This window comes from Eleginops maclovinus, chromosome 21 (assembly GCF_036324505.1).
Source record: "Eleginops maclovinus isolate JMC-PN-2008 ecotype Puerto Natales chromosome 21, JC_Emac_rtc_rv5, whole genome shotgun sequence".
In the NCBI taxonomy this organism is placed as follows: Eukaryota; Metazoa; Chordata; class Actinopteri; order Perciformes; family Eleginopidae; genus Eleginops; species Eleginops maclovinus.
Window position 1 is genome coordinate 7,151,624 of NC_086369.1, and position 26,367 is coordinate 7,177,990.

The following is a 26,367-nucleotide window of genomic DNA, read 5'->3' on the forward strand; positions in this document are numbered from 1 at the left end:
CCTTTAAACCGTCTTTTGGTCTTTATTATTTACCTACTCTATATTGTTTTATGTATTTTATGGGTCTTTTGAGTTAAATTATTTATTTAAGAGTTTTAAATTATTATTATTATCTTTTTTTATTTTTATCGTACACATACATTTACTTTTTTTAATATTTGTGCAGCGCTTCACTTGCCTTGTGGCTTATTCTTCCGAGAGGAATATTATTTATTTTACTGCATTTTATTTTTATTATCATACCTTTTACCTCAGGTCTCCTAACCTTTTAAAATTTTATATTTTGTTGCTATGCTGCATGTCTCTGAAAAAGTCTTAAACATGAGATCTGAGGGGAATTTCTTGTGTTTGTTTTTAACTTGTGATGTGTGCCATTTTGTAAAGCACTGAGCTGCATGTGCTGTATGAAAAGTGCTATATAAATAAAGCTTTATTATAATTTTATTATTATTATTATTATTATTATTATTATTATTATTATTATTATTATTATTATTATCCAAAAGAAGAGAGCTGCATATTCCTATCTGTCCGGATCCGATAGTGAGGTTACTTTGAGAATAAGATGTCCTTGTCTTAAAAAAGATTAAACTTGTGATTGATGATTAAAAGCTGAGATAAGTGGAGCCGATAGCAAAGGGGGTCAGTAGTGTACGTTACTGTTGATTAGGAGTGTAACAGAAACAGCTTTAAGCTTTAAGACTAAACTAAAAGAGTGATTATGGGATTCGATTTTGACGCAGCCTGCTCTGCCAAAAAAAAGCTGCTCTCCCTGCCAAGAACAGTTTCTGAAACAAAAGTCTGGCAGACTCGAGGAAAGCTTAGCTACAATAGGTAACAATAACCTGTTGTTCAACGTTAAGTATGTATTAAGTGCTGCTTTTAAACAGTTTGCAAACCACTTTCTCTTCCTATTTGCTTTACCTGTTTTGGTGAGCGGATGGGTGACAAGTTTGCGAGTGAGCTCGTTTTCTGACGACCTCAGCAGCAGGACGATGTCGGCTGGTAACATGTCTCGGTTCTTGGCCAAGAAGCCTGCAGCGTTGTAAATCACCTGAGAAGTCGAAAGAGAGGGAGAGTAATTATGTAAAATCAAACACATATTAAGCTGCGTTAGTTTAAAATAAAGCTTCTGTGCACACATAATATAAAATCAGATATCAACTACCTTTCCAGCGTAGTGGTGAATACCGAAGCCAAGGTCCACCCTCTTTGGTCTCCAGAAGCTTTTGATCTTCAGGTTATCTTCAAATTTCTCTTAACATTTCAAAGGAAGTATAACATGGTTAACCACACAACCACTACCAATATGATTTCAGCAGAATTACACGATTGTGGTATGCTATAGGGTTTTGCAGGGGTGCTGCACCATCTTAATTTCGGCATGTGCCCTCATACCAAATTCCTGATTTCCCCCGTGAAATGTTAAAGTGATGCCTAAAACAATATTTCTGGTCATCAAAAGGGGTATGGTTACTCCAAAAATATGAAAATAGACCGTCAGACGGAATAGACAGCTTTGTTTTTACGGCGCTCTGAACAAACGAGTGGCAGGCAGCAGGCTTAAACTGAAACTTTATGGCTGTTAAGTACTCAACATTAAAATACAAGAGCGATCAAATGACAAAAATGGTTTCTGCCAGCTCCACGTTCCCCCAAATTAGATGGCAAGAATCATGATGTGAACACACTGACCTACGAGGGTCTGGTCGGTGGCCTGCGGGAAGCGGCTCTCCTCATCCAAAAGGGAGAGCATTCCCATTGGCTTCTGCAGGAACAGGTCCAGGAGAGGCCGGTTGTCCTCATACTCAATCATCCGAGCGTCAACCTCCTCATTCAGGTACTCATCCTGGAAGGACATGGCATGGATGGTTTAAGTCCTTTCTTTCTATAAGACAATCTCCTGGATTTTCTGCATTATTGAAGCCAACACTATTCTCTGTGAGGTTTGGGAGGAATGCAACTTTAAAATCTGATCTTCCCATCTCTGTTTTTTGGTGTAGATTTCCCCTAATACTTGACAGATAAATGGTAAGGGATCGACCGGCTCCATCAAAGCCAAAAAGGTTCTGGGAATTATGGCAGGAAGAGCAGCCAAAACAGATAAATGCCAACAGGAAAAATGTAAACTGGCATTACATTTCGACCAAATTCCTGTCATGCATTGTTAACAAAAGTGAGAAAAAAAACTGTGGTGTATCCCCCACTGAATCAAATCCACAAACAAACCAAACAAAGAAAACATAACCTCCTTGACCAAGGCAATGAAGACCTCAACAACCCAAAACAAACATCTCTCTTTTATGTGTAACCTTGATCACTGCTATTCATACTTGAGCTTACATTTGAATGCTTTCTGTCAGGAGTAATAAAGAGAAAGCACAGATTGTCAGCAGTGATTATATGTGTCCTGCTGCACAGACCAGCATTTACAGTCAGATGCTGTTTGTCCTGTTCATTTTGTACGTTGTTATGTTGACAAGCAATGCAGTTCTTTCTGTTATAGTTTTGTGCCCTTTATTTTAAATCCATTTTGTTTTCTTACCAGCAATTTTCTGATCTATTATTTTCTTAATGGCATGCTTCTATTGCTGAAAAACCTTTAATGTAGCCATCTGAAGTCATCAGCAGACAATAACAGGCCAGAAGGAGTTTTCCTTTAGTTTTAAGGTCTCCTATTATGCTATATTTGAACAATATATTGTAGGGCAATATCTATACAAAACTTGGGAGATAGATTGGGAGGTGTCACATGGGCGGGACGTCGCCAGGAGTTCAATGTAAAGCCAGCCTACATTTCGACGACGTATCGGCAAATCTGGATCAGCTCTTTTCTACCCCCGTTTTTAGAGATGTGGGTAAGGAGGAAAAGAGAGAGGGTTGTATTTTCTGACAATTTGTGAGTCTCCTTACACACCGGGGACACATATTTATGTATAAAAGACAGCAAAAAGTGCATTTTGCATAATAGGGGACCTTTAATGTACTTGGTGACACAATTCCCTTCCCCCCCTTCAGATAAACCTGGTCATGAGGACAAACTGGGCTTAAGGCTGTAGTATATATTCATCTAACCTCACTGACTCAGAGCTCCTAGTATGACCCATCAACCTAACTACAGACTTCTAGTCAGAGAGGAAAAGACAAAATGTGAGCATCCAATCAGCGAGCTTATTCTCGCCTGACCTGCACACTGTGAGCTAAACGATCCACATCAGGAAACCTACGATGCAAACACATTACTCGATGTAAACACAACATTGAAATCTGCTCCATTTTAGATGTTGCGTAATGTTTTTAATGCCAAAGCCCAATGCAGTCCCCCCATGCTTTGTCTATAGGTTGGAAGTATAAGGACAAGTGTATTTCTGGGCCTGACGCCAACAATACCCAGGAGTGAGATTAAGTCAAATGCTAACTGTCTTCAACTCCTAATTGACCCTCGTTGTGGATGATTTATAGCTCCTCTCCATGGGTGAGACCAAATCATTTAACATTAACAAACCATTCTCTGCCACCCCCGAGGCAAAACACAACCCACGAGATGGCACAAAGGGAGAATCGCGATCCTCATTCTCCCGTAAATAAAGACAGCAGCATATTTTACCCTGGCCATCTCTTTTAAAGCGCAGGGTGACGCATGGTGGCATGTTATCACTATTAAGATCAAAATGAGGTTAGTACCAAGGTGAGAAATGCATAGAAAGTGCTTTCCAGGAAGGACTCAAGCACTTCAGTGACAGTTTTAGGATGCTGCTCCTAGCCTTTACCTGCTCCCAAGCAAATATGTGCTGGTTGAAGTAAAACTGGATCTGCTCGTTGGCGATGTTGATGCAGAGCTGCTCAAAAGAGTTCTTTTTAAAATTCTCGAAGCCGAAGATGTCGAGGATGCCGATGTTCAAGCCCTTGTCATCCTCTCTGGAGATGAAAATATTAAAATTCAATTAAAATGAATAAATATTTACTTTAAAAATTGTGTGTTTTTGCCATTTGTGTCCACTGCAGGTTGACATCACCCAAACTTATATATAGGTATATATCTTCAGTCAAAACAGGGGTTAGAAACATTGCAGAAGAATAACTAAAATCCTCTCCAAGTAGCAGTCCACGTTCCATATTTCAAGTCTGTTCGGGGACTTGAACCGGCGACCCTACGATTCCCAGTCCAAGCCCCTACTGACTGAGCTACTGCTGGACCTGTGCTTGTCATTATCCAATCTGTACCGGAAACCTGACCGGTTCTGCGCATGAGCACGAATATTGATTTACAGCGTTGATAAGAAAGTGTTAAAGTTTTGAAAAACGTTATTAAACAACTGTTTCACAACAACATCCAAAAGATAATATACTGTCAAACTGATTACTTGTTTCATCCATCCATCCATCTTCTCCCGCTTTTCCGTCAGGGTCGCGGAGGTAACAGCTCCAGCAGAGAGCCCCAAACTTCCCTTTCCCTGGCCACATCAACCAGCTCTGACTGGGGTATTCCAAGTCGCTCCCAGGCCAGCGAAGAGATATAATCCCTCAACCTGGTCCTAGGTCTAGCCCTCGGTCTCTTCCCTTCTTTCAATGCTGATTAAATATAGTATACCATGATATATTTCATTGTTCATTGTTGAATGACTTTAACAATTACTTTATTTAAGCTATGCAAGCATTTAACTAGCTTTTCTTTGTTAATAAATGACGAAATTAGCTCCATATTTAAGACATTCCTAACCAAAACAAGAGAGAAAGTATTCTTTTAATAAGGAACAATTTAAGTCGCCTATTTTATAACTAATCAAACCAAAGATTCATTTTTTAAATTGAAATCCCAGTTAAGTGCTGTAAATAAATAAAATAGTTCAGTAAGCATGATGGGCAGTAGCGGCGTATTCGCACATGCGTAGAGCCGATTGGGTTTCCGATTTGGTCAAGTAGTGACACTGCTTTACCATGACAATGCTAACAAGCTAATGTGTGTTTTTCTTTTTTTCTTTTCTTAAAAACATTTGGAGGAAATCTCTTTCTGCGCTGGTCACATTTCCTGATCGTGATCTCACCCCAGCTGGCTGTCGGGTCGCAGCAGCGCGTTGATGCGGTTGACTATCCAGCTGAAGAGGCGGCCGTACAGAGCCTTGCCCATGGCGTCTCTCACCTCCGCCGCCTTTTCCACCGTGTTGGGCCTGACGATGGTCTCTCCCCGTGCCACAACACAGTGGGAGGTCAGGGCTTCCTGGAGTTCGTCGGAGCGGATACACAGCAGTGATGCCACTAAGAGACGCATTAGATAAAAAGGAAGTTAGGTTTACATTTGTGAAGGAGAATCAGTGCGGTGGCAAACGTTCAACTGTGTACAAGTGATAAATAACCACCTTTTTCTCTTGCTCATGAATCACATTCAATTAATAAAAATAATCTAGACAGTTTTGTAAATTACCAGTCAGCGCAGACGTCTAAATTTAGAAAATATATTACCGGGGGGGGAAACAATCTCTGGTATGTTTGTTAATGATGCATCTGTATCACAACAATTGCCTGTATGAAATGATGGATGATGATCAAAACAAAGGTTTAATGAGAGCTGCTGTGACATCATCATGCACCACGCCTCTCCTCACCGTTCTCCAGGACAGAAATGTTGGAGATGTTGCTCTTGTCTGTTTGATGCTCCGTCGCGACCGGAGAGAACTCTATGTCACCGGAGTTGAGGATGGCGGCCAGAGTGCTGTAAACACTGCCCAGCTCCTTCAGAAAGGATAAAACCCCAGAGTTATCCAGTATAAGGGACCTCTTACAACCTCATTCTGACATATCTGGATGTAAATGAGTCTATAAATGAGTCTATAATGTCTATGTATACATGTTATGGTGTCAAGCAAGGCTTATTTCTTAAATCCAGCTAGCTTAATATGTTTTGCTAGCACATTAAAATGAATCAGTCTTTAAATGGAGAGGGAAAACTAATGCATATCGGTATCTCAAATAAGAAATGTAATATTTGTAGCCTTCATTCATCTGTGTACCCTGTAGTTCTTAGCAAGAAGAACTTTCAATCATTTAAAATTGACTAATAATATTTCAAAATAGATAACCTTGCACCCAAGCTCATGTTCATGTGCACTCTTGTGATTTTATGCAACACGTACTATAAGAGAGAAGGTTGTTCCTCAAGTACGGCCTAGTGATTACAGGATAAGTACTATTGACGTGCAGTTCCCAGAGGCAATCAGCTCTTTGGGCCTCATTAGCCTTCACAATGCCAACAGCTAACTGCCTACATGTGCTTGTGGCTTCATGCTCCATCACATGCTATAGAGTAGACGTTAGGAGTTACTAATAGACCAGTCGTAAATGTTTTCCTTTTTTAAAGCGCTCTCTTAAAGTATACGCGCTTCCATGTTGCCTTGTGTGAGAGTGTTTCTGTTGGAATCGAGGACATGCTGTCAAACTGCTTTTTGGCCAGTAATTGATGCAGTATTTTTTTTTTTTACCTCCAGGCTGAATCCGATGACTTTGAAACACTGCTCCACTGCATCAAACTGCTCCTTGTAGAAGGTGTTGCTCACTATGTCAGGCCCTAATTTAATATGCTCGTTACACAAATACCTGCAGATAAAAAAAGGAAACACAGAGATCAGGATTAGGCAGGAAGTTTGCAGTGAGAGGAGAAAATAACCGTGTTTGAGAGAACGGCTGAGTGACGTCAAACCCACTTAGGTGTTTTGCTGTCGGAAAGCTTGTAATGGGCTAGTTTCTTCCTGTCAGCCAGGCCGGCATAAATATAGTAGAAGATGTGGAAGTTCCTCTCCCCTCTGTGGAAAACACAAAAAGACAAACTTTGAAATGAAGGTCCTAAAAGCAGATATGTTATTTTAGCCTGTACTCTATTAACGATCCATCACGTACCTCTGATCAGGCTGAAAAGTTTTCCTGATTTGTTTTTAAAGAGGCACTTCCCTGATTTTACACATAATGATCAGTTGACAAGTACACTTCTAGTACACTATGGACTCCCAAAAGCAACAGAATGTAGTCAACGGTAACCAGACAAATCCAAAATATACATGAATGAGTTAACTTGTCGGCTCAAATGTTCTGAAAATGTTTTTTACAGTGATCCTGAGAGCAGTGATCCTGAGAGCCATATTCAATTAATTATATGAATGCTTAACATTGGATGCACTAGCAAATGTATAACTTAGCCATGTTAGATTAAGCCAAATAGTAAAATTCAAATCAAATGGTGAACAATTACTATGGACACATTTATTGTAATATTTCTCAGTTTTTGTTAAATAAGCTTTTAAGTTTAGGGATTTCTCAATAGGTACTGTGTGAAAACATTGCAGTCGTTTCAGTAGAGTGGTTTATAGAATACGATAAAAAAAATAATCATGTAGGCTAACTCAAAGACATACCTATAAATAGTAAAACCAGAGAAACTGAACATTAAACTTTTCAACATTCTGCAGGTTGAAACTAAAACGTGCTGAGGCCCCCGTACACGGGCCGCCGGGTTTACCACTGAGCTTTACGGCGGCACTCGTTTGTTATTTTCAACATGAAGCTTGTTTGCTATTTCCTTTAAAATGAGTCTCCAATAACGACTGGTGAAAAGTGTATCTACACACAATGCCGGCAGCCAAATCAAACCCTCTGAACCGCGTGTCTCTCGTCTAATGAAAAACTTGAGTCTGCCTTTGAAGCTCCGCTGCGGACACTTGCAGGACCACAGTTTTTTGATAAGGCAGGAAATAAGCTAGCCCCTCCACTTGACCTGTTCCACTCTCCAGGCACACGATAAGAAGAAAAAGATGGACTGACTGGAGTGCAGGTGGAAGGCAAATGCCAAATGGAGAAGTAGAAGTAAAATGAAGTGTAAAACAGATGATTACACACTGATACCTGATCAGCAAGTATACAAATAACCTTCTTTGGCACAATTACATTTCTGTTAATGTCAGAAAAAGGTTAGAACAGCACGATTGCTTACATTACACAAACACATAGAATGAGTGTAAAGTGATATTTACACTGCCTGGTGGATTACTCTCGATTTCTCCAGCAGGTACTCTGATATCTGCGCCCCGACCACCGTTCCTCCGCAGGTGAACTTCATCTCCAGGTACTTCCCGAAGCGGCTGGAGTTGTCATTGATGACTGTGCAGGCGTTTCCGAAAGCTTCCACCAGGCTGTTGACCAGGAGGATCTTCTCCTGAAGTGTCCGATTATTGGCCTGGATAAAACATTATTCCTCATCAGTGACTGGGAAGGGAATACAGTGGAATAAATAATGCTATTATCAAGAAATGTGCCTTTATATTCATGTTATTTCCCTCTGAAATGGAGCTGCCATTGCTCATTTCATTTCTCCATGCGTACTGAAAGGGAACTCTCTTTTTAATTTGGTTGCAAATCACGACTGGCATCACCTAGAAACCCAAATCAACTGATCATTGGATGTTTAAATTGCTTGAAGTCTCACACTCATATTCAAAGTGTGTACGAGCGGGTGGAGGTTCTTTGAGTTGAGATAAAAACTGTCAAATTATTTTGGGTAATTGATGCCCCGCTGCTCCGAGACTCATTCATACATTGATGTATCCTTTAGGTGCTTTCTAATTAGTGTTATGTCATAATGAATCCCTTTTTGGAATGACGTTAATGTTACTGAATGTATTTAATACTCACCTTTCCAAGAACTGTCAGCTGCTGCACCAACAGATGCGCACTCTCTGTTTTCCCAGCTCCACTTTCCCCGCTGATTACAACACACTGTGTACAGACAGCCACAACCATTGTTAAAATATGACACTGACAAGTGAAAGATGCTATAATAAATTATAACCCTTAAAATGATACTCATATGCATCAGACCCTATTTTACTCTTTTTCAACAATATATTATAGGTCTCAGATGTATACAGAACATGTCTCTTGAAGCATGCCGTAAACCCCTCTGTTTCAGCCCTGTTTCAAAAGTGCTGTTTCTGTGTCTGTAGCTCTGAATGCAAATGAGCTGCTGCTAGCCACGCCCCTCTGAGAGAAAAAAACACTACGGTGCTCTAGGAGGAGATTCAGGTGATAAGGTGGGCGGGTGTTACCTTGGTTGGTCATTGGCTAATGGTTGCACAACCCCGAAAAAACATTGTGACATCACAAAGTAGCCAATGTATTGCCACATTACCTGGTCTGTGTTGTACGACACCATGGACTGGTAGGCTATGTCAGCCACAGCAAAGATGTGTGGCGGGTTCGCTGTGCGCTTAGCTCCTATGTACGCTTTCGTGGACTGTGAAGGCAGGAGAGTGAGAATGAAGAGCAGTTTAAAACATGAACATGAATGAGGAAAATTCAGATAAAAGTGGGGTATATTTGCAATTTGGCACTAAAAGCAAATCGATGTAACACATTGTATTGCTGTTATAGGAGAAAAGGTTTGAAAATAGCAACAAACTTATGGCAAAGAAGAACATAAAGACCGAGAGGAAATAGAGTCAGTGAGGTGTGAGAGAGGCCGACAAACAAGGGAAGCGTGTGTGTGTGTGTGTGTGTGTGTGCAGATGATGCAGCCAGATGAAGAGCTGTGGAGGCCCTAATGAGATATGCTAGGCATCATTCACTGCGTTACTGACCAAAGGAAACACACAAAGACCGAGTGTATATCCACTCACCTGAGGAGTGTATATCTCCATCTTATGGAACGGATTGACTGCGATGAGGATGTCTCCCACGTATGTGTAGATTTGATCTCGTCCATAGCGAATCTGGAGCTGCTCTGTGACCGTGTTCTGAAAGAGAATCACACAAAATGTTTCCTAAATAATCCAACCATATTATGAGAAAAAGCTACAGTTCATGTCCAGACTCGAGTCAAGGCCTGGGACGCTGTTACGTTAATGCATTATCTTGGTGTCATACAGTGATTTTTCCCCCCTGTCTTCACACTGCCAGGACAGGTAGCTGCCTCCCTCACACCAGCAGACCTCCTCCTCTTGAAGGATGGCTGGAAATATCCGCTGGCAACTGCGACCGATTGTATCGTTCAAGACGTCAATGCAGCGCTAAGATTTGATAAATAGCTCTAAATGTTATTTGTGCCAAAGATACCGCTGTGCATTTCTCACTGACAGCAGCGCAGTTGACCAGGGGAAAGTGATGCCGAGTGTTGTGGTTAACAGTGGGAAAATATCAATCTGACCAGTTCTTTTCCACACCACAAAAATGCTTTATCTTTCAATATTTGTAAAATGCATGACAATTATTCAGCAAATCCAATCTCACAACATCTTCTCAGCAAATAGAAGTTGCTTAGTTGGCATGAAAATGTACATGTTTGACTCAAAATATTTTAGGCAATCATCCGATACATTGAGATTGATCTGCCTTCAGTATCCAAAATGAAGAATACATTTTCCCCTATGCTTTGAAAGCATATTCTGCTGAATGAGGACTTTATGTAAGACAATTTAAAGTTCCATAGAAGTCAAGATAATTGACTGAAAAACTGTTTCTCCAAAATTGAGAAATACATAATTTGTTGAGGGTTGTACTATATCTGACAACTGTTTGCCGTCTACGTTATTTGGGCTTTACAGTAACTTCTTTACCGCAAGTGGCTATTTCCTTTCGACTACAGTCATGCTTAAGTGTTTTGTGTTGAGATATATAGCTATTTCTATTTTTAGATTGTGAACTTTCTTACCTCGTCCAGAACTTCTAGGGTGGCGAGGTCGTCCGCCTCATCGGTGTCCGTCTGAGTCTTCATGTGGCCTCCTCTTTTGGTGTGGATGCGTTCATGCCTAGAACTCAGAGAACCCACAAGCAACTCTCACTGAGTAAAGTATGTAATCTAAACATGATAAGTAATATACATTTAAATTCGATGCATTATGAGCACAGTTTGGTACCGTAGCAGCGCACAGTGCTACTAATAGCATTTGCTGTGGGAAAATGGTACATTTCTTATTTTTATAAAACATAAAAGCAAATCTTCCTAAAAATACATTTGAATTTATATTTATTTCTTTATAGAATTGATCATAGCATTGATAAACTGTATGCAATTTCTTTGCTGAGTGAAAATGCTGTTTACAAGAATTAAACTTAAACCGCATCTTAATAACGGGTACATCTGCCTCCAGGAAAACACTTTGGAAAACACTTTGGTCCCATCTTATTATTAATCCTGTTTAATCATTCTATGTATATATCATTCTTACTTCCCGTTCTTTTTCTTTAGATTTGTAAATACTTTTTTGTTTATCCTTATATTTGACTATTTCTTATTGTGTATATTTTGTATTGTCTCTGTTTCTAATGCTGCTGGAACAAAAGAAATTCCCAAATTGGGATCAATAAAAGTCATATCTATCTATCTATCTATCTATCTTAAAGGCCACTGAATAATAAAAAAGGATCTTTCTTTCCCCTATGCGATAAATAAACCATCAAGATCATTCAATGATGTATATTTTATCCTACAAACCTCCAGGTGGCCTGTGGTTTCTAAGACTACTACATTACAATGGACTCTTTTGTCATAATATATTATATGTTTGTAAGTTACCTCCTATTACCAGATATTTAGTTAGTTATAGTGGTAATACTTTTCATTATCTGCTAGAAGACCGTTTATTGAAAAGATAATGGTAAGCGCTGGTGATATTTGGAGCTTATCAAATGCTGTAGCTGGTTTACAATGGAGGTTACGACCTTAGTTACATGGTTAGTACCATAGGTTAAAAAACGAGACAACATGACCCAGGAAACAAGACAACAATGTTTTCGATGGCAGGGTGGAAGCACATAAACAGTCTAAAATCAGCCCATGTAGTTTTGCTACAGTACATGTGTGATCACATCTACAAAGCCAATTAAAATCTACTGTAGCTACTCCTACTGTGGCATAAAGGTCATATAGGCATGTGTTACCTGTCAATACTTTCTCTGGTTCTGTCTGTCTTTCCATGATGGCTTAAACGACAGAAATAGGATTAACATTTCATGATCCGTACGGGCAGCACATACTTTTCTGGGCCAATATTTTTTGACTCGTGTGACATATAGTGTGCTCAGCCCGCACCTCGAATGAAGCTGGAGCAGGATGGAGGGCTTGCTTATGAGAGAGTGATGGGGCTTGTAAAAAAAATCCATCAGGGACGGTAATTTGGATTATACTTACTGCAAAAGCTAAGCTGCAGCCGACTATATATACCCCGCCGACAGGAAGGCTTGCAAACTTCAAGTTTTTTAGGGTGTTATAACAAAATGCTGCTTGAAAGAGGAGTATGCATGTAGACATGTGAGATTTTGGGAAGGAAACATACATACAACTACAGTTAAGACAATACCTTGTTTTGTCAATCACTCCTATTTGTTGGTTGAGGTCAATGAGTTCCATCAGTTGCTGCCGCAGTATTTTCCCTTTGCCAACAGTCTGTTTGATGAACACATGCTGGAGGAGGTCTAGCACATTTGGTCTCAGCTCAAAGTCCTTAATCAGACATCTGAGGGGAAGAAGAAAAAAAGGTAGGAGGAGGAGAGCAATGAATTCCTTGGATTTATAATCACAGCTTGCCTGGCTCTGTGAAAATATGTATTATTCACAGAGGCGTAACAAACACCAGAGCATCAACACTCACTTGCAGATGAAGTCATTAAAGTCGTCTGACCAGAGCTCCGGCTGGTGAAGAGTAGGCGGAGGATTTCTGTTAAAGGAGGGAATTGAAAAGATAAATGGAAAGATAAGATGAGATGGGATTTACGCAGGTGGGCCGGAGAACAAAAGGGCCAAGGCACAGATTGGGAAATCTTAACAACTCAGCATGGCCGACATCCAGAGGATTTTCTGCAGTGGCACAGACTAATGGCCCAGCTCCTCGGTAGCTAGGCGGAATTGATACATTTTGACATAAAAGCCATAGTTAGTAACCCTGGCTATCAAATATAAAGCCAGATCTTAAAGCATAAGGTTTTCATAAAGGTTTTTGTCCAGCAGTGGCTCAGTCAGTAGGGGCTTGGACTGGGAATCGTAGGGTCGCCGGTTCAAGTCCCCGAACAGACTTGAAATATGGAAAGTGGACTGCTACTTGGAGAGGTCCCAGTTCACCTCCTAGGCCCTGCTGTGGTGCCCTTGAGCAAGGCACCGGACACCTCCAATCCCCCCTCCCCATTGCTCCCCGGGCGCTGCACGATAGCTGCCCACTGCTCCTAGTACTAGGATGGGTTAAATGCAGAGGACCAATTTCACTGTGTGTGCTCTGCTGTGTGCATGCATGTGACAAATAAAGAGGGTTTCATCCTCCGTTTCTATCTTCTATCTTTCCCATGTAAAAATCTCATTCAAACAGTTCAAACATTAACAGTCGTTAATGGGTTCAAGCGTATCAAGCCCTAACAGCCGGCAAACAGCTAAGCTAATTCGCTTTAATTCCTTGTTCTGCTTTAAGCACTTTTTTACAAGGGGTTTCCTGGCAAGTGTAAGGGAGGTCAATGCTGCCTGCCAATGTATCGGGGCCTTTTTTCATTTTGGCTCTGACAGCGATAAATTAGTCTAATCAGGGGCCATGCATCTCATATAATTTGCCTTCATTTCTTTAAGACCACAAACCCAATGTTGGCTCATATGACTTGTCTGACCAAATCCTAGCTAGCTAATTTAATTGCTAACTCACCACAATTTCCTTAACTCGCTAGCTAATATTCAAAACTGTTTTCAACTGTTGGATTGACTTACTGTAACGGTCTTCTACCGTCCTCTCCTGCATCTTTGTATGTGCTTTATCTGTTGGCTTACATGACTTGTTTGACCAAATCCTAGCTAGCGAACTCAAATGCTAACTCTCTAACTCCCCTCAATTTCCTTAACACGAAATCTCAGCTCGCTAGCTAATATTCAAAAATGTTTCTCAACTCTTGGATGACTTTACTGTCCTCTCCAGCATATTTTGGGGGGATTTACCTGCGATCCTGTTGTTTAAAACAGAAGAAAACCCAATAGCTTACTTCAAACACTCAAACATGTGCACACAATAATGCAATAATTGCTTACTTACCTACTTTATTCTAGTATAACTAATGTATGCTTCGATATAATAATATGTTAGCTTATTCTTTGTTATTGTACGCCACTTCTGCTGTAACAAATGAAAATGTGCCTGCTGCAGGACTAATAAAGGATTTCTGATTTATAACTCTGTAAAGTTCCTTTTGTTTGTTCTTTGTCAAGAAAGTTTTAATTTTGGATTGCACTGCGTCCTAAATAAATGCAGCTACATTGCGGATGAGATGATGGACATAAAGAATTACGCATTGATTAAAAGAAAGACTTGCTGCAGCGTCACCTTATGTTTTTGTATATTACTAAACTGGTTTTGCCTTTGTATAGTGTTGTCCCTTAAATTCCATTCAAAAACTAAACTGATACCATCAGCACTAGGGGATGACAAATGTATTCAGTCATTGTAGAAAACACAATCAAAGTGGTTGTCCTTGATTATCTTAAGTTTCTATATGTTTGAGCGACCCTAAATGAAATAAGACGCAGTGTTGTGAAAGGACTGCCCTCAGCGTGGCTTGACGATGAACCCAGAGTGGTGAGGGGAGAGGAGTGTGAACAGAGCGCCTGGAGCTCTGGCTGCAGCAGTCACATAGATTCTTAGGGAGCTGTGTGATGTCTCCTGTGGAGCACGACCCCCAAAGCAAACACACATACAAAGCTCTGTCACAGGGGCAGTGTGTGTGTGTGTGTGTGTGTGTGTGTGTGTGTGTGTGTGTGTGTGTGTGTGTGTGTGTGTGTGTGTGTGTGTGTGTGTGTGTGTGTGTGTGTGTGTGTGTGTGTGTGAGTGTGTCTGAAGGAGCACACCGTTTCAGGGCGGTGATGGACAAAGTGCCTTTAATATGACAGTGAGGGTAAGTGCTTATGCTGCTCTCGCACTGAAATCAGGAGACGATAAACAATTACTTTTCACCTTCAGCCCCCCAAAACACACAGATGAGAAACGGGTGGCTGTGCTCTTAGCCTCCCCCCCACAGGATGAATGGGATCAGTGCCAGGAGGGGAGGAGTTGCTGGAAAACCCCTGTGAGCAGAAAAGCCATTTGAAATAAAAAGACTGCACTTTGTCAGGTGACAATCTGCAGAGAGAGGCAAATCACTGAGCTGGGGAGCAGGAAATGGATTTCCTGGATTGCACTAGTGCAGCAACACCCTGTCTGTATATTCTGCCGGTCAGCCTCAGGGCAATGAACAAAACAGCAAAATGTTTAAGCACGGCAGACGAGGAAAGTTAGGGGAAGTTTAAAGCATTGTCTTCACAAAACAGCATCGGTAGAAAAGTACATTTATAAATGAGGTAATGTAAAAACCATGAATGTAATTTGGTCCCACGCACTATTTATGACTGATATGGCCGCTTTAATACATTTCAGATGCAGATTGTTCGCACAACATACTGTATATTGTGTTTTTTGGTTATAGATTAAGCTACTGCGCAAGATGAGAAGTGATCAAAATGGCATTAAACAATAACATTAAGCACTTACCTTTTTACAGAAATATTATTTAACTGTTGGCACTTTAAGTATAGTTTGAAGCTAGAGTAATACCTATTTAACTTAACTGATAACACCTGTTTGCATACATTGTTATTTAACTTAAATTAAGATATATCTATGTATTTATATAAAGATATATATCACCGTAAAACAGTATCAGCTGAAATAATTGGTATTTAATCAATCAATCAATCAACAAAAATAATGATAATGCATCTTTCCTTTTTCAACTGGCAATGCCATACATTATGTTGGCGAAAGAAAATCCTAAATATTAGCAGTTGTGTCGAATAAAGACAATTTCATGGTCTTGTCATATGAAAAACGTGGGTATTATATTTATATAATATAATTCAATATTATTTTCAACTAACACATTCACGGCATGCAAAACATTCAACTGAAATATATGTATTAATACTTATGATTGCTTGGTGTAATATGGTAGATGGCAGCCAGATGACGACATAAAATAATGCAGCACGGATTTCTCAGCTCACAGGTTGTAATTAAGTCACCACGTAAGGTACATCAGAGTGAAAAACATGTCACAAGATAAAGACGCTGTTGTTTCTTCCCTTTGACACTGTCATTAATGTTTTGTATTAAAAAAGAAGGATAGGAAAATGCTAATTCCAAATACAAATAGGGCTGTTGTGTCTCCGAAACATTCACCATGTGTGAGCAAATTGTGTTTTGCAATAATAAGGATACATAAAGTAAATCATAAGTCAAGTGAAAGTAATTTGTTTTTGAATTACCTTCTATTCTAACATAATAACTACAACTTTTAGTTCCTATACAATCAGAATATAAGGTTTTTAATCCAGAAAGACACGTTTAGCACTGTGCGGTGGCTAGCTGGTTAGCATTGTCACCTTAAAGCTATAACTTGATCAGCACCTTCCGAAGCAAAACCTTTAACCTATGTTAGACGGCGTCGTCTCTATGAAATTAGAATAAAATGTAATTCAATTCATGTGACATCGATGTTCACCTGGGTATTTTGAAGAGCGCTCTCATTGGGTGGAGTTCAGAGAGGGGCGGGTCTCCATCTCCAAGCTCTATGGCGGTGATGCCGAGTGACCACACATCACAGCGGGCATCGTAGGTGGAGTCCAACTGCTGCTCACACGCTATTACCTACAGCAGACGGAGGACAAAGTAAAACAAAACACGAAGATATAAGAATAAAATATTGAAACAGCTATGTATATTATATATTAGTAAAAAAGCTAAAATATGCCATCTATAGATATCTTGGAGAGTTATCGTGGCTGTTATAACAGTGTTATGCCTTTGCCCTTTAATACCTTCACCAATTATTATGTCAAACTATCATTTAACTTTTGTTTTGGAGGATACAGTTTTAGAAAAATGTCTCATCCAATGGAAGAACAGGTTGAATATCCTACCATACGGCACATACTTCTGGACTAAAGAGGTAAAGTTTGGACCTACTTCGTTATTAATGACATACATTCAACACACAGAGCAAAATGTATCAACATATCAAAGGAACCGGTTATAGAGTGCAACAGAGCTCAGCCAAAGCTGCAGTCTCATCCTAATCGGCTGTGGGCATTAGAGTGCACACACACAAACAAACACAAGCACACTCACAACCTATCATCAGTGTCCTTAGGGCAACACGGTACCCCATCAACAATATGATGCTTCTCTCAGTGGAACGCACAAAGACACACATTCACCATGACTGGAATTATCTGTAAAGTCAATAAAAATGGTCTCATGTACGCTGAAAAAACTGAAACTTTAACTTTACATTACAGTCAAGGTTTCAGTTTTTTCCGTGTACAAAGGCAAGAGTAGCAGTAAAATCGTAATTATACCACCAATGAAACATCATCAAACACTAATGTCCACACACAACAAAGTCCGTGACCATTTGTATACATAAGAAACACAATGAAGACAAAAACAAATAAGAGTTGAATTAGTTCTCAAAGAAAATGTTGTAATTTGAAAATGGTAAAAGGGTTATAATGAGAAAAGCACAACTTACCCACACAAATCAAAGTTACAAAACAGGATCTTCTTGAGAAAGTAGGTAAGAAAAGTAATACCTTACAGTATGCATACATAAAAAAAAGACAAATATAGTTTTCTTTGCAATAAAAATAAAGTCAATCCTTGTTTACAAAACTCCCGTCCGTGAATATAGCTTCCAATCAAAGACGTTCGAGTTTAGAGAGAGCATCTGAGCAACGTTGATTAACAATTTACCCAAATCACATTAAAATCTTGACCAAACACGTCATGTATACTGTGAAGCACAATTTGCAAGGCATGCAAACCTCATGTAAAAAAGGTCCATTCAGATTTTACAAAGGAACATGCAAGTCGCCTTAATGAAGGGCCAATCAAGAGGGCAGCGTCCGTCACACTCCTTTAAAGTACACATCCTATCCCGGCAGAGGATCGCCTTGAGGTTTAAGTGAGCAGACGGATGGCTATGGGATGCCATTACGTGTTGAGGTTTTTCCTGAAGTGTTGTGGGTTCAGTTCAATTAAATATAAATGAAAGCCGTCAGTCTGATAACCCCAAGCATGCCTCTGGTCTTGCCGAACACTCTTTCCTAACATTCAAGATAGCACTTAGCATGCGGTAAAATCCTTCTATTACCAGGTGTTACTGAGCCTTCTTCAAACGTAATCATTTATGAGGCTAAGGCTAGAAACAGGGACACCTAGCCACTTTTACAGCTAGTAACAGGCACACATAATCACCAGAATAGCTTTATGATACCTTTTTTAATACTATTCAAGTCGTGCTTGAAAGGGACGATTTTCCCTATATGCTCATAAAAACGCTTTTTCGAGATTAAAGATTGGATGAAATAAAAAAAAGAGAGAAAAATTGAAGTCCTAGGTTCCTCCAACAATGCAACATAATATATACAGTACAGGACATAAAACAAATAAATAAAATTGAAATAGTGTCAGAAGAGTTGTCGGGTGTTCTTTGCCCCATAATGACCGCCTCACTGCACGCTTATTACACGGCCAGATACTAAACAAACTAAAGACTTGACTATTATTAATTGAAATAATTGTATTGATTTAAAAATGATCGTAATTCTTCTGCTAAGAAAAAACACTTTGACCAATCAGAATCGTAACTAAGCCATGTAACAAACAGGGTTATTATATGTACATCTATCCATCAGAATATTATTCCTTGAGATACTTGCATGTGCCCATCCACTTAAAACTAGTTGTGAAAGAACACACAGAAACTGCAGCTGCCTGACTGGAGCAAGATACCATTACCAAACAGAATCAACCAAAGTGAACTCCGGGCAGATGAATCGATAGCGAGAACCTACAGCTGAGAGACCACCTCACTTTTTGTTGTCCCTTTCACAACACAGGAGAAAATAAGCTTCCATAAAAACTATAGGAGTTCTTGATGGAAGTAAGAGGGTATAAAAACTGCTGGTGCACTGAGCTGTGCCTGGACTGGAAATGAATGATGGCAATTCCTTTTTTTTCATTCACATTGTATTTGACAGTGTTATCTCTTAGATGGTTATTAAGTGTGGCCCACTGGGATGTGCTCCAGGCTAATGTAGTGGAAAGGGAGGAGGCTGCAGGGAGGCGGGGGGGGGGGGGGGGGGGGGGGGGTTTAAAGGCCAGTTTTACTGTACCTCGGGAGCCATCCAGAAGGGAGTTCCCACAGAGGTGTTTCTCCTCAGTCGGGTGTTTGTCAGCTGGGCCGAAACACCTGCAGGGGAGAGAATACACACTTTAGCCTCGCTGTCAGAACGTGCACTCAGGTGGAGACAATTTTCACTCCCAGTAGCTGCCTTGACAGTTTTTTCCCCACAAACATCCGTCTGCCTGGTAAAAGTGATGATCTGTGAAGAGGGCAACAGTGCACAGTGGGGTACTGCTCAGCTGATACCGGGCTGAATGGATATCAGTTTCCTCATATACCACTGATTGAGCTGTCACTATAGAGACAAGGAGAAAACAAAACACACACATGCACACACTCATATACACACTGTGCCACCCTATAAATGATATATTGCTTTGTATATATATATATACAAATTCCAATGTGCCTGCAGGAGATTTTGAAGGGCATTTCAAGAATAACATTTGAATACAACTCAGCTGTAAACAGGTTTTGGCATGAGACATCCTTTCACTGTCTCTCAGAACAAGATTTAAGTTATTTAGAAGCTTCTTGTTTATCTAAATGTAAATAATAGGACAAGATGTTTAAATTCAGCGAATAAAAGGGGTTGGAGAGAATGCTTGTGGTTCCGTATGTGCGTGGTAATGCGCGGTACAAAGCCTGACAAGGAACATGCTGACCCACAATCGTGACTTCCTTCCAGTCCAGACAAATCAGTGTGATGCCACACTGTAATGTATCCCAGGGGCTGGCTCAGCTCAAGCAGCAACTAGGACAAAAGCAGAGCCTCGAGGACAAAAGCGGCTACAAAGAAACAAAAAGGTGATCCGCTGAGGCACGACACGCTGTTGCAGAAAAATGTCTTTGTCTTGTACAGCATGTCCAGCCCATTGTCACTCACGAGATGTCAAATATGGCAGATTTCAGCTTTTACGCAGTACGTTTGTGTTATAATGCAGGGAACACAGGAAGCAGTGAGGGGATGTAAGGTAGTGCAAAGTACCAAAAATGTAAAAGGCACAGGACTTTCACCCAGGAAACATGCTTGCATCACATGCTATTGACTTAACTAACATTTTGCAAGTGATTTCCACATAACAACCATACACATACCCCAAACCAACCGTAATCCCCGCCTTACCAAGTAAACATGTAGCTGACCAAGTACTTTATAATTCTTAAAATATAGTATATGCATGTCACGTGTAAAACTGACCGTTTTACATAGAGCATCATACCTTTAAACATAGAGCCAATGTTCAAGCTAGTTTATTTTACGATTTGGAAGTGAGAACAGATCATTTTTTATACAAATTTGCCGCAAAACCTGTTTCAGCAGCATCAAATCCTTAGGGATCTAAGGGGTAATACCTAAAAATGGACCAACAAACAAACCAAATGTGGGAATGTGTCACTTAAAACATGACACTGAACATTAATGTATTCCTGAGCATCAGCGGCTGTAAAATCGCATCCTGTATATTTCTGTTTTGACCACTTCAGTGCAGAAATACACTGCAGTGGAGAGGAGAGGAGCAAACGATTCTGTGGCAAACATAAAGGGGGGGATTAGAAACATGTGCAGGAGGGGATATATGGGATGCACACACAGAGACACTCAGATTCCGTCACCAACCCAGCACCACTACACAGTACCACTTCAACCGGCATTAGTGAGACAAACCTATCGTCCAATGAAACACACGACTAAATATCCATAAGGTGTGAGGATACAGAGCCCCCATTAAATCTCTCACAAGCCCTCTCTTTCCACTACATTAGCCTGGAGCGGAGCCTGGTGGGCCACACTTAATAATCATCACACAGATAACGCTGTCAATTAGAATATTCATGAGAGAGCCATGAACGAAAAGCGCCTCTAATTCTTCCCTTTTTTTTTCTCCTTCTTTTGGGTACATCTCAGTGCTATTTTGTTTCTCTGCTGGTGATGAGTCACTGCGGGGGCTTTATCTCTTCAGCTGCTTATTGTAGCGTGCACCCCTCCACAGGAAAAACCATTAATCTCAGCGTGACGCAGTGCTTGCGTGTAGCATCGAGGCGAGCACGATTCGGCTCTTTTTTTCAACAGTTTTTTGTCACTGCAAGTTTTTCATACACAACGGGTTTCTATATACTGCTGCTTCTTTTTTTTTGTACTACTCTATGTCGTCATTGTTCTATATCTGATTGAAATTTCAATTGTCAGCGTTGTTTAAGGATTGCAAACAAGCTAAAACCAAAGATGTTAGAGGTGAGTTCGCGGCCACCATTGCGTCAGGTGAAACACGTGACATGTTCTTACTCAGATAGACGGTTCTATAAATCCTATATGTAAATGTTGCATGACTGAAGTTTACATTTTCTAGCCAAACTGTTTGTGCTTCACACCAGAATTGATCAAGACTAAAAGTCTCTACAGCCATGCTAGCAGCCTGCGCTATCCCAATAACGATGCTTAGAGCTGATGTTCAGCAGGTGTGACACTTTTTGTTGCTGGGATAAAAATAGTCATTGTCAGAACAAATCTTTATGGCGACAAGAGGAGGATTAAGGAGATAGCCCCTCTTGGGATCATGAATGTCGTAACGGGTGACAGCTTAGATCATGTTTCATTACAAACCCCAATGTTTCACAAAGAGAACGTTTCTTACTTTCTGTATACTAACATGCATTTGTTTTGAATAGCCGGCAGAAAGGTAACAGTGATTATGCTTATATGGAAGTAAAGTTTGATGGTAAAATGACTTTAAAGCAATTACTCTTGGGTGTCACGTTATTGCAGGTGCGATTTATTGGTCATAATGCTACAACTTTAAACGTAATAACCTCCTATCTAATTTTAGGGGCTCTCACTAACAACATGAGGAACTAAGTGACGGCTGTGTTAATGCTATGAATAGTAAAAGTAGATACTGCGTCCTTCCTATGTTGAAAAAACTGGAACGTTGACTTTAATTAAACATAGTATGTCAACAAAAGTCACATAACTGTTTTGGGTTAGTTGAAAACAAAAATATTAAGCTGTGGCTAATATCTTGAACTCAAACTTGATATCATAGCTTTCATCTAACCTAAGACAGTTATGTGGAATCTGTTGACAGAACACATTTAATTAAAGTCAACGTTTCAGTTCTTCCAGTGTATATATTAGGCATGGAAAACAAGTTTAGTCAGTGAAAGAAATACCTGATCAGTTGTTCTGCAAACTAAATCTCTATACAACAAAATGTTTGGATTTTTGGGGTCATTTCATGGTTTTAACTTCTTATAAATGGTCTTATGTGCAATATCTTCTGTGAGACCCAAAAGCCTTTCAGGATGTACTTCAAATTGTGAGTACGAGGTAGACCTATCTTTAGATTTACACAGATTTTTATACATACTGATAATTATTTGCATTACTTAACATGTTGTGAAGTTGTCTGACATTCCGTTTTTTAGCTAACGAGCTCATATTCAAGCCACATTAAATATGAGTGGGTGAAGCCCTCCACATCACTGCTATGTAAGCTTTCCCTGTGGCTCTTTTTACATAATGTGTTCAATTATTCAGATTTGTATGATGTGTTTTTGAGCACAATTATGTAAACAACTGAAACCTACTTGACCTGAGGGCTATATTCTGAATAGCTCAGAAACTGTATTCGACTTTCCAACAACACAATTCAAGAACAATTCATTTTATGAGTTTCTTAACAATTCATAAAGTGCTTATTTTCTTCTGCTCTGTAGCACTTTGAGATTGCTGAAATGTGCAATACAAATAAAATGTATTCTTTTTATTATTACACATCTTTCCGCTAAATAAATATGTGGGACAATAACTGAACTTGCATTGTCTAACCCTAAGGCTGATATTAGACTTGGCTGTTGACATTAACCGGCAAATATGTAACTGCTACTCTTGTCAAGAGGGTCTTGATGCATTACCAGTTCCGTGCCTTTCTCAATGACGCTTTTGACAGCTCGTGTGGCTGCAGACGGACACACTGGGCTGTTCTGAGTATCCATCCTGTGATTGGCAGTACTTCACAACCACTAGCTCGTGTAACTCAAGTAACAACATATGACGCCCTCGGCTTTCTGTGGTAAAAGGCCAGGAGGTCATTATCTGCCGTATTCATGCAGGGGGTGGCCAACAGAGGCCAGTGCCCCCGTAACGCTGACCAGGGACCCCACTGTGGCCCCCCTCCAAAAGAAAAGTTTATAATATTATGATGTATTGGCTATAGCACTAAGGCGATAGGCAGAAGTAAAGAAACTCAACATTGTAGTCGGACCCCTTCGGCTAAAGCAAACAGGAAAAAATAAATAGCTTGTCATCTCCGACCCGAGGCTGCTCCCTTTTTACTTTAAGTAAGATTCAAACCTAGACGTTGAGAGACTAAAAATCACCAAAAAGAATGGCAGAATATTGTTTCTGTAATGTGAAATTCTAGAAGAGAAAACTCAGCCTGGGATGCAGACACCCAAATGTACAGTAGAGACTGAACTGTGCAGTGCCTTGTATTCAGTGTTGCAGCAAATACTGTTTATTTGATTTAATAACATGTGAACTTAGTTACTAAAACAAGTACTGTGAACGAAAAGAAAACTACTGAAACAATGTTGTTACTGAAACATAGAACTGTAACTTAAACGTACTGAAATAAATACCTGTACAGAAACAAATACCAATTTCTGTATTTGATGTTTGTTTTACGCAATTACTTTACTTCATACGGTCTCTGTCTTTTTAAACTCGCGTTTATTGTGCACCTCTCATAAAATAAATGGCCCCAGCCTGGCCCCCCCCCCCCCAGTAAAATTGGTATAAAAATGCCACTGATTATTGAGACTGTTGTCTTACTATGATAAGCTCTGTCTTTTAGATTTTCACAGCATAGATGTGCCAGTGTAGCAAATACTTGTAAATTACATTTTACAGCAAACAAGTGTTAAACTGTTACAAGTCAACTTTTAACAAATAATATAAGATAAGATAGACTTTATTGATCTCGATTCTGGATTCTTTTCATTTCATAAACTAGTCATAAGCACTAAGGTTGCAAAAATCCACGATATTCATTGTTTAATTTGGTATTTAGCCATAGGGTGATGGTTTTCAGTGCAAAGCAAAAAAAAAAAAAAAGCAACAACCAAATGTTTGGGAAAGCATTCTCAGCTGAATTATCAGGTACACAATATACGATTTACTGGTGGCTTTTGTAGAACCAATTTGCGCATACATGTGAAATATATACTATTGAATGAAATAAAAAAGCCAGGCTTGGGTTAACGTAACTGTGTAAAGGTCGATTATATAGACGTTGAAATTGTGCAGACGAAAGTAGGCCCATTTCACCAATGCAGCTGTTTGCTGTACTACAACAACACAAATATCTGAAAATGCAAAAAGGCCAGGACGGAGTGCTTACCGCCAGATGCAGATATTATGAGACCTCTTATGACAACATTTCAATTGCTGAAAACCTCAAGGATTCAGAGTTCCCTCCTTAAACACTGGTGTGAAAACCAGTAGTTGAGAATCTGTGAGGAGGAGCTGCTCTTAAGGCTAAACGGATAGCCCTGCTTTCTATTAGCTACTTCATATTAAAGTGCTCCCCCCTCCTCCCCCTTTTCTAAGAGCTGTGCACATTGTGCTTCGTGGTTAGAGAAAGGCTTTTAAGATAAGCCCCACAATCAACAGACTAAATGCAAACCTACACAAATGTTGAATAGGGATTTTATGTGTAATGGAAAGCTGGTTTTTCAGCCCCTGAAGAAAACAGCGGTGAGTCATCCCCTGGAAATAATCAGATTCACTTTGCCTATTGTAAGCCTTCAATCTAAGAAATATGGTTGTGCAGCTCCTCATTTGGTTAAGAAAACCTAAAAGCAAATCAGTGCAGACACAGAGTGAACAGCGACAATGTCCGCTGCGGTCTGCTTGGGAATGTGAAAGATAGGTTGTAATGGAAAAGTGTATCGTCTGCCACCTTGTCAGGTTGTGTAAACACATTTCAACCTCTTGAGGCAACTAATTAGCAGCACAATTTTACTTGGCAAGCATCTGAGGGTAATGGATTTGACCCTCTTCTGTTAAGTAGAGCCATAACACGACAGAAACTGATTAGAGGGGGATAGAACAAAACAAAAAGACGTGGTTTCTTTGTGTTTTTTGCAAGTAGAAACACATTGCTTACCAAAATCCACGAGTTTGACCCCTCCGTGCGTCGTCACCAGGATGTTGTTGCCTTTCACGTCACGATGGATAGTTTTGTTGACGTGCAGGTGCTGGAGGCCCTGTGACAAAAATAAAAAGAGGTTAACAGTTTTTTTCTGACAAGCACCTGCTTTCAAATGATCGAAACAATGAACTCAATTGTTATGTCTTGCACAGGGAAAAGGCCAGACTCACCATAAGGGCCTCATGCAGGATGTATGCAATAATCGCTTCATCCATTCGGTCTCCTCTCTTCAGCATGCCTTTAGCCAGATCTGTCACAGAGCCGCCATTGCAGAGCTGCAACAGAAAAACACACAAAGAGAGGGGAACAATGAGCTAAAACTCAACACGAGTCAGCACTTATAGATGAGCTTATTCAACAAGCTGAAATCTGGGGCATCTGAGATGTTCACAGAGAGAAACAGCAGAGGATGAACAAAGTTCTGATCTGTAGATTTCATAGTGAGAAAAGAGATGCTGGAAGTAATTCAGCCAATCTTTAGCAGCTTATCTTTCTGAGGCAGCTTAGTGAGAGGTGCAAAATCGTGCCCAAAAGGAGAATGTACATTATGTGTGCAGGGCTTAATCTACAGCACGCTGTGATGACTAAGGGGGGTAAATATTAAACACGCACAAATCATCTTCAAATGAAGTACATCCTCTTATGTTTCAAACATTTTAAAATGGGAATAAAGGATATGTTAGGACAGCACTTTAGAGTGGAAACAGAATGCAACAACAATACAAAATCTCCACGTTTCTTCTTTGTGTGATTTTGATTTTCTGTGTGTTTTATAGTGCACCGCGTTTAGCTATGAACTCCAGCGTCAATCGTTCTTGTTGATTTACAGAAAATTACCAAGCACGTTGCCTTGGCAACAATGATAACCCTTAATTTGGACTTTTCTTCGGGAGAAGCCGGAGGTACACGGGTAATGAAAAGCTCTAAG

General features: G+C 40.0%; 1 protein-coding gene across 1 annotated transcript in view; it reads right to left on the minus strand.

Annotated features, from left to right (window-relative positions):
* myo3a (myosin IIIA) overlaps positions 1–26,367 on the minus strand; it is a 57,975-nt gene that overhangs the window by 16,547 nt on the left and 15,061 nt on the right. Inside the window, 20 exon segments of the mRNA XM_063912129.1 lie at positions 925–1,054; positions 1,169–1,257; positions 1,696–1,849; positions 3,771–3,918; positions 5,046–5,256; positions 5,604–5,730; positions 6,477–6,591; positions 6,699–6,797; positions 8,019–8,221; positions 8,677–8,760; positions 9,173–9,277; positions 9,660–9,776; positions 10,691–10,787; positions 11,920–11,961; positions 12,339–12,494; positions 12,630–12,695; positions 16,540–16,685; positions 19,214–19,290; positions 25,395–25,494; positions 25,610–25,714. Of these exon segments, the coding sequence (XP_063768199.1) occupies positions 925–1,054; positions 1,169–1,257; positions 1,696–1,849; positions 3,771–3,918; positions 5,046–5,256; positions 5,604–5,730; positions 6,477–6,591; positions 6,699–6,797; positions 8,019–8,221; positions 8,677–8,760; positions 9,173–9,277; positions 9,660–9,776; positions 10,691–10,787; positions 11,920–11,961; positions 12,339–12,494; positions 12,630–12,695; positions 16,540–16,685; positions 19,214–19,290; positions 25,395–25,494; positions 25,610–25,714 (2,371 nt within the window).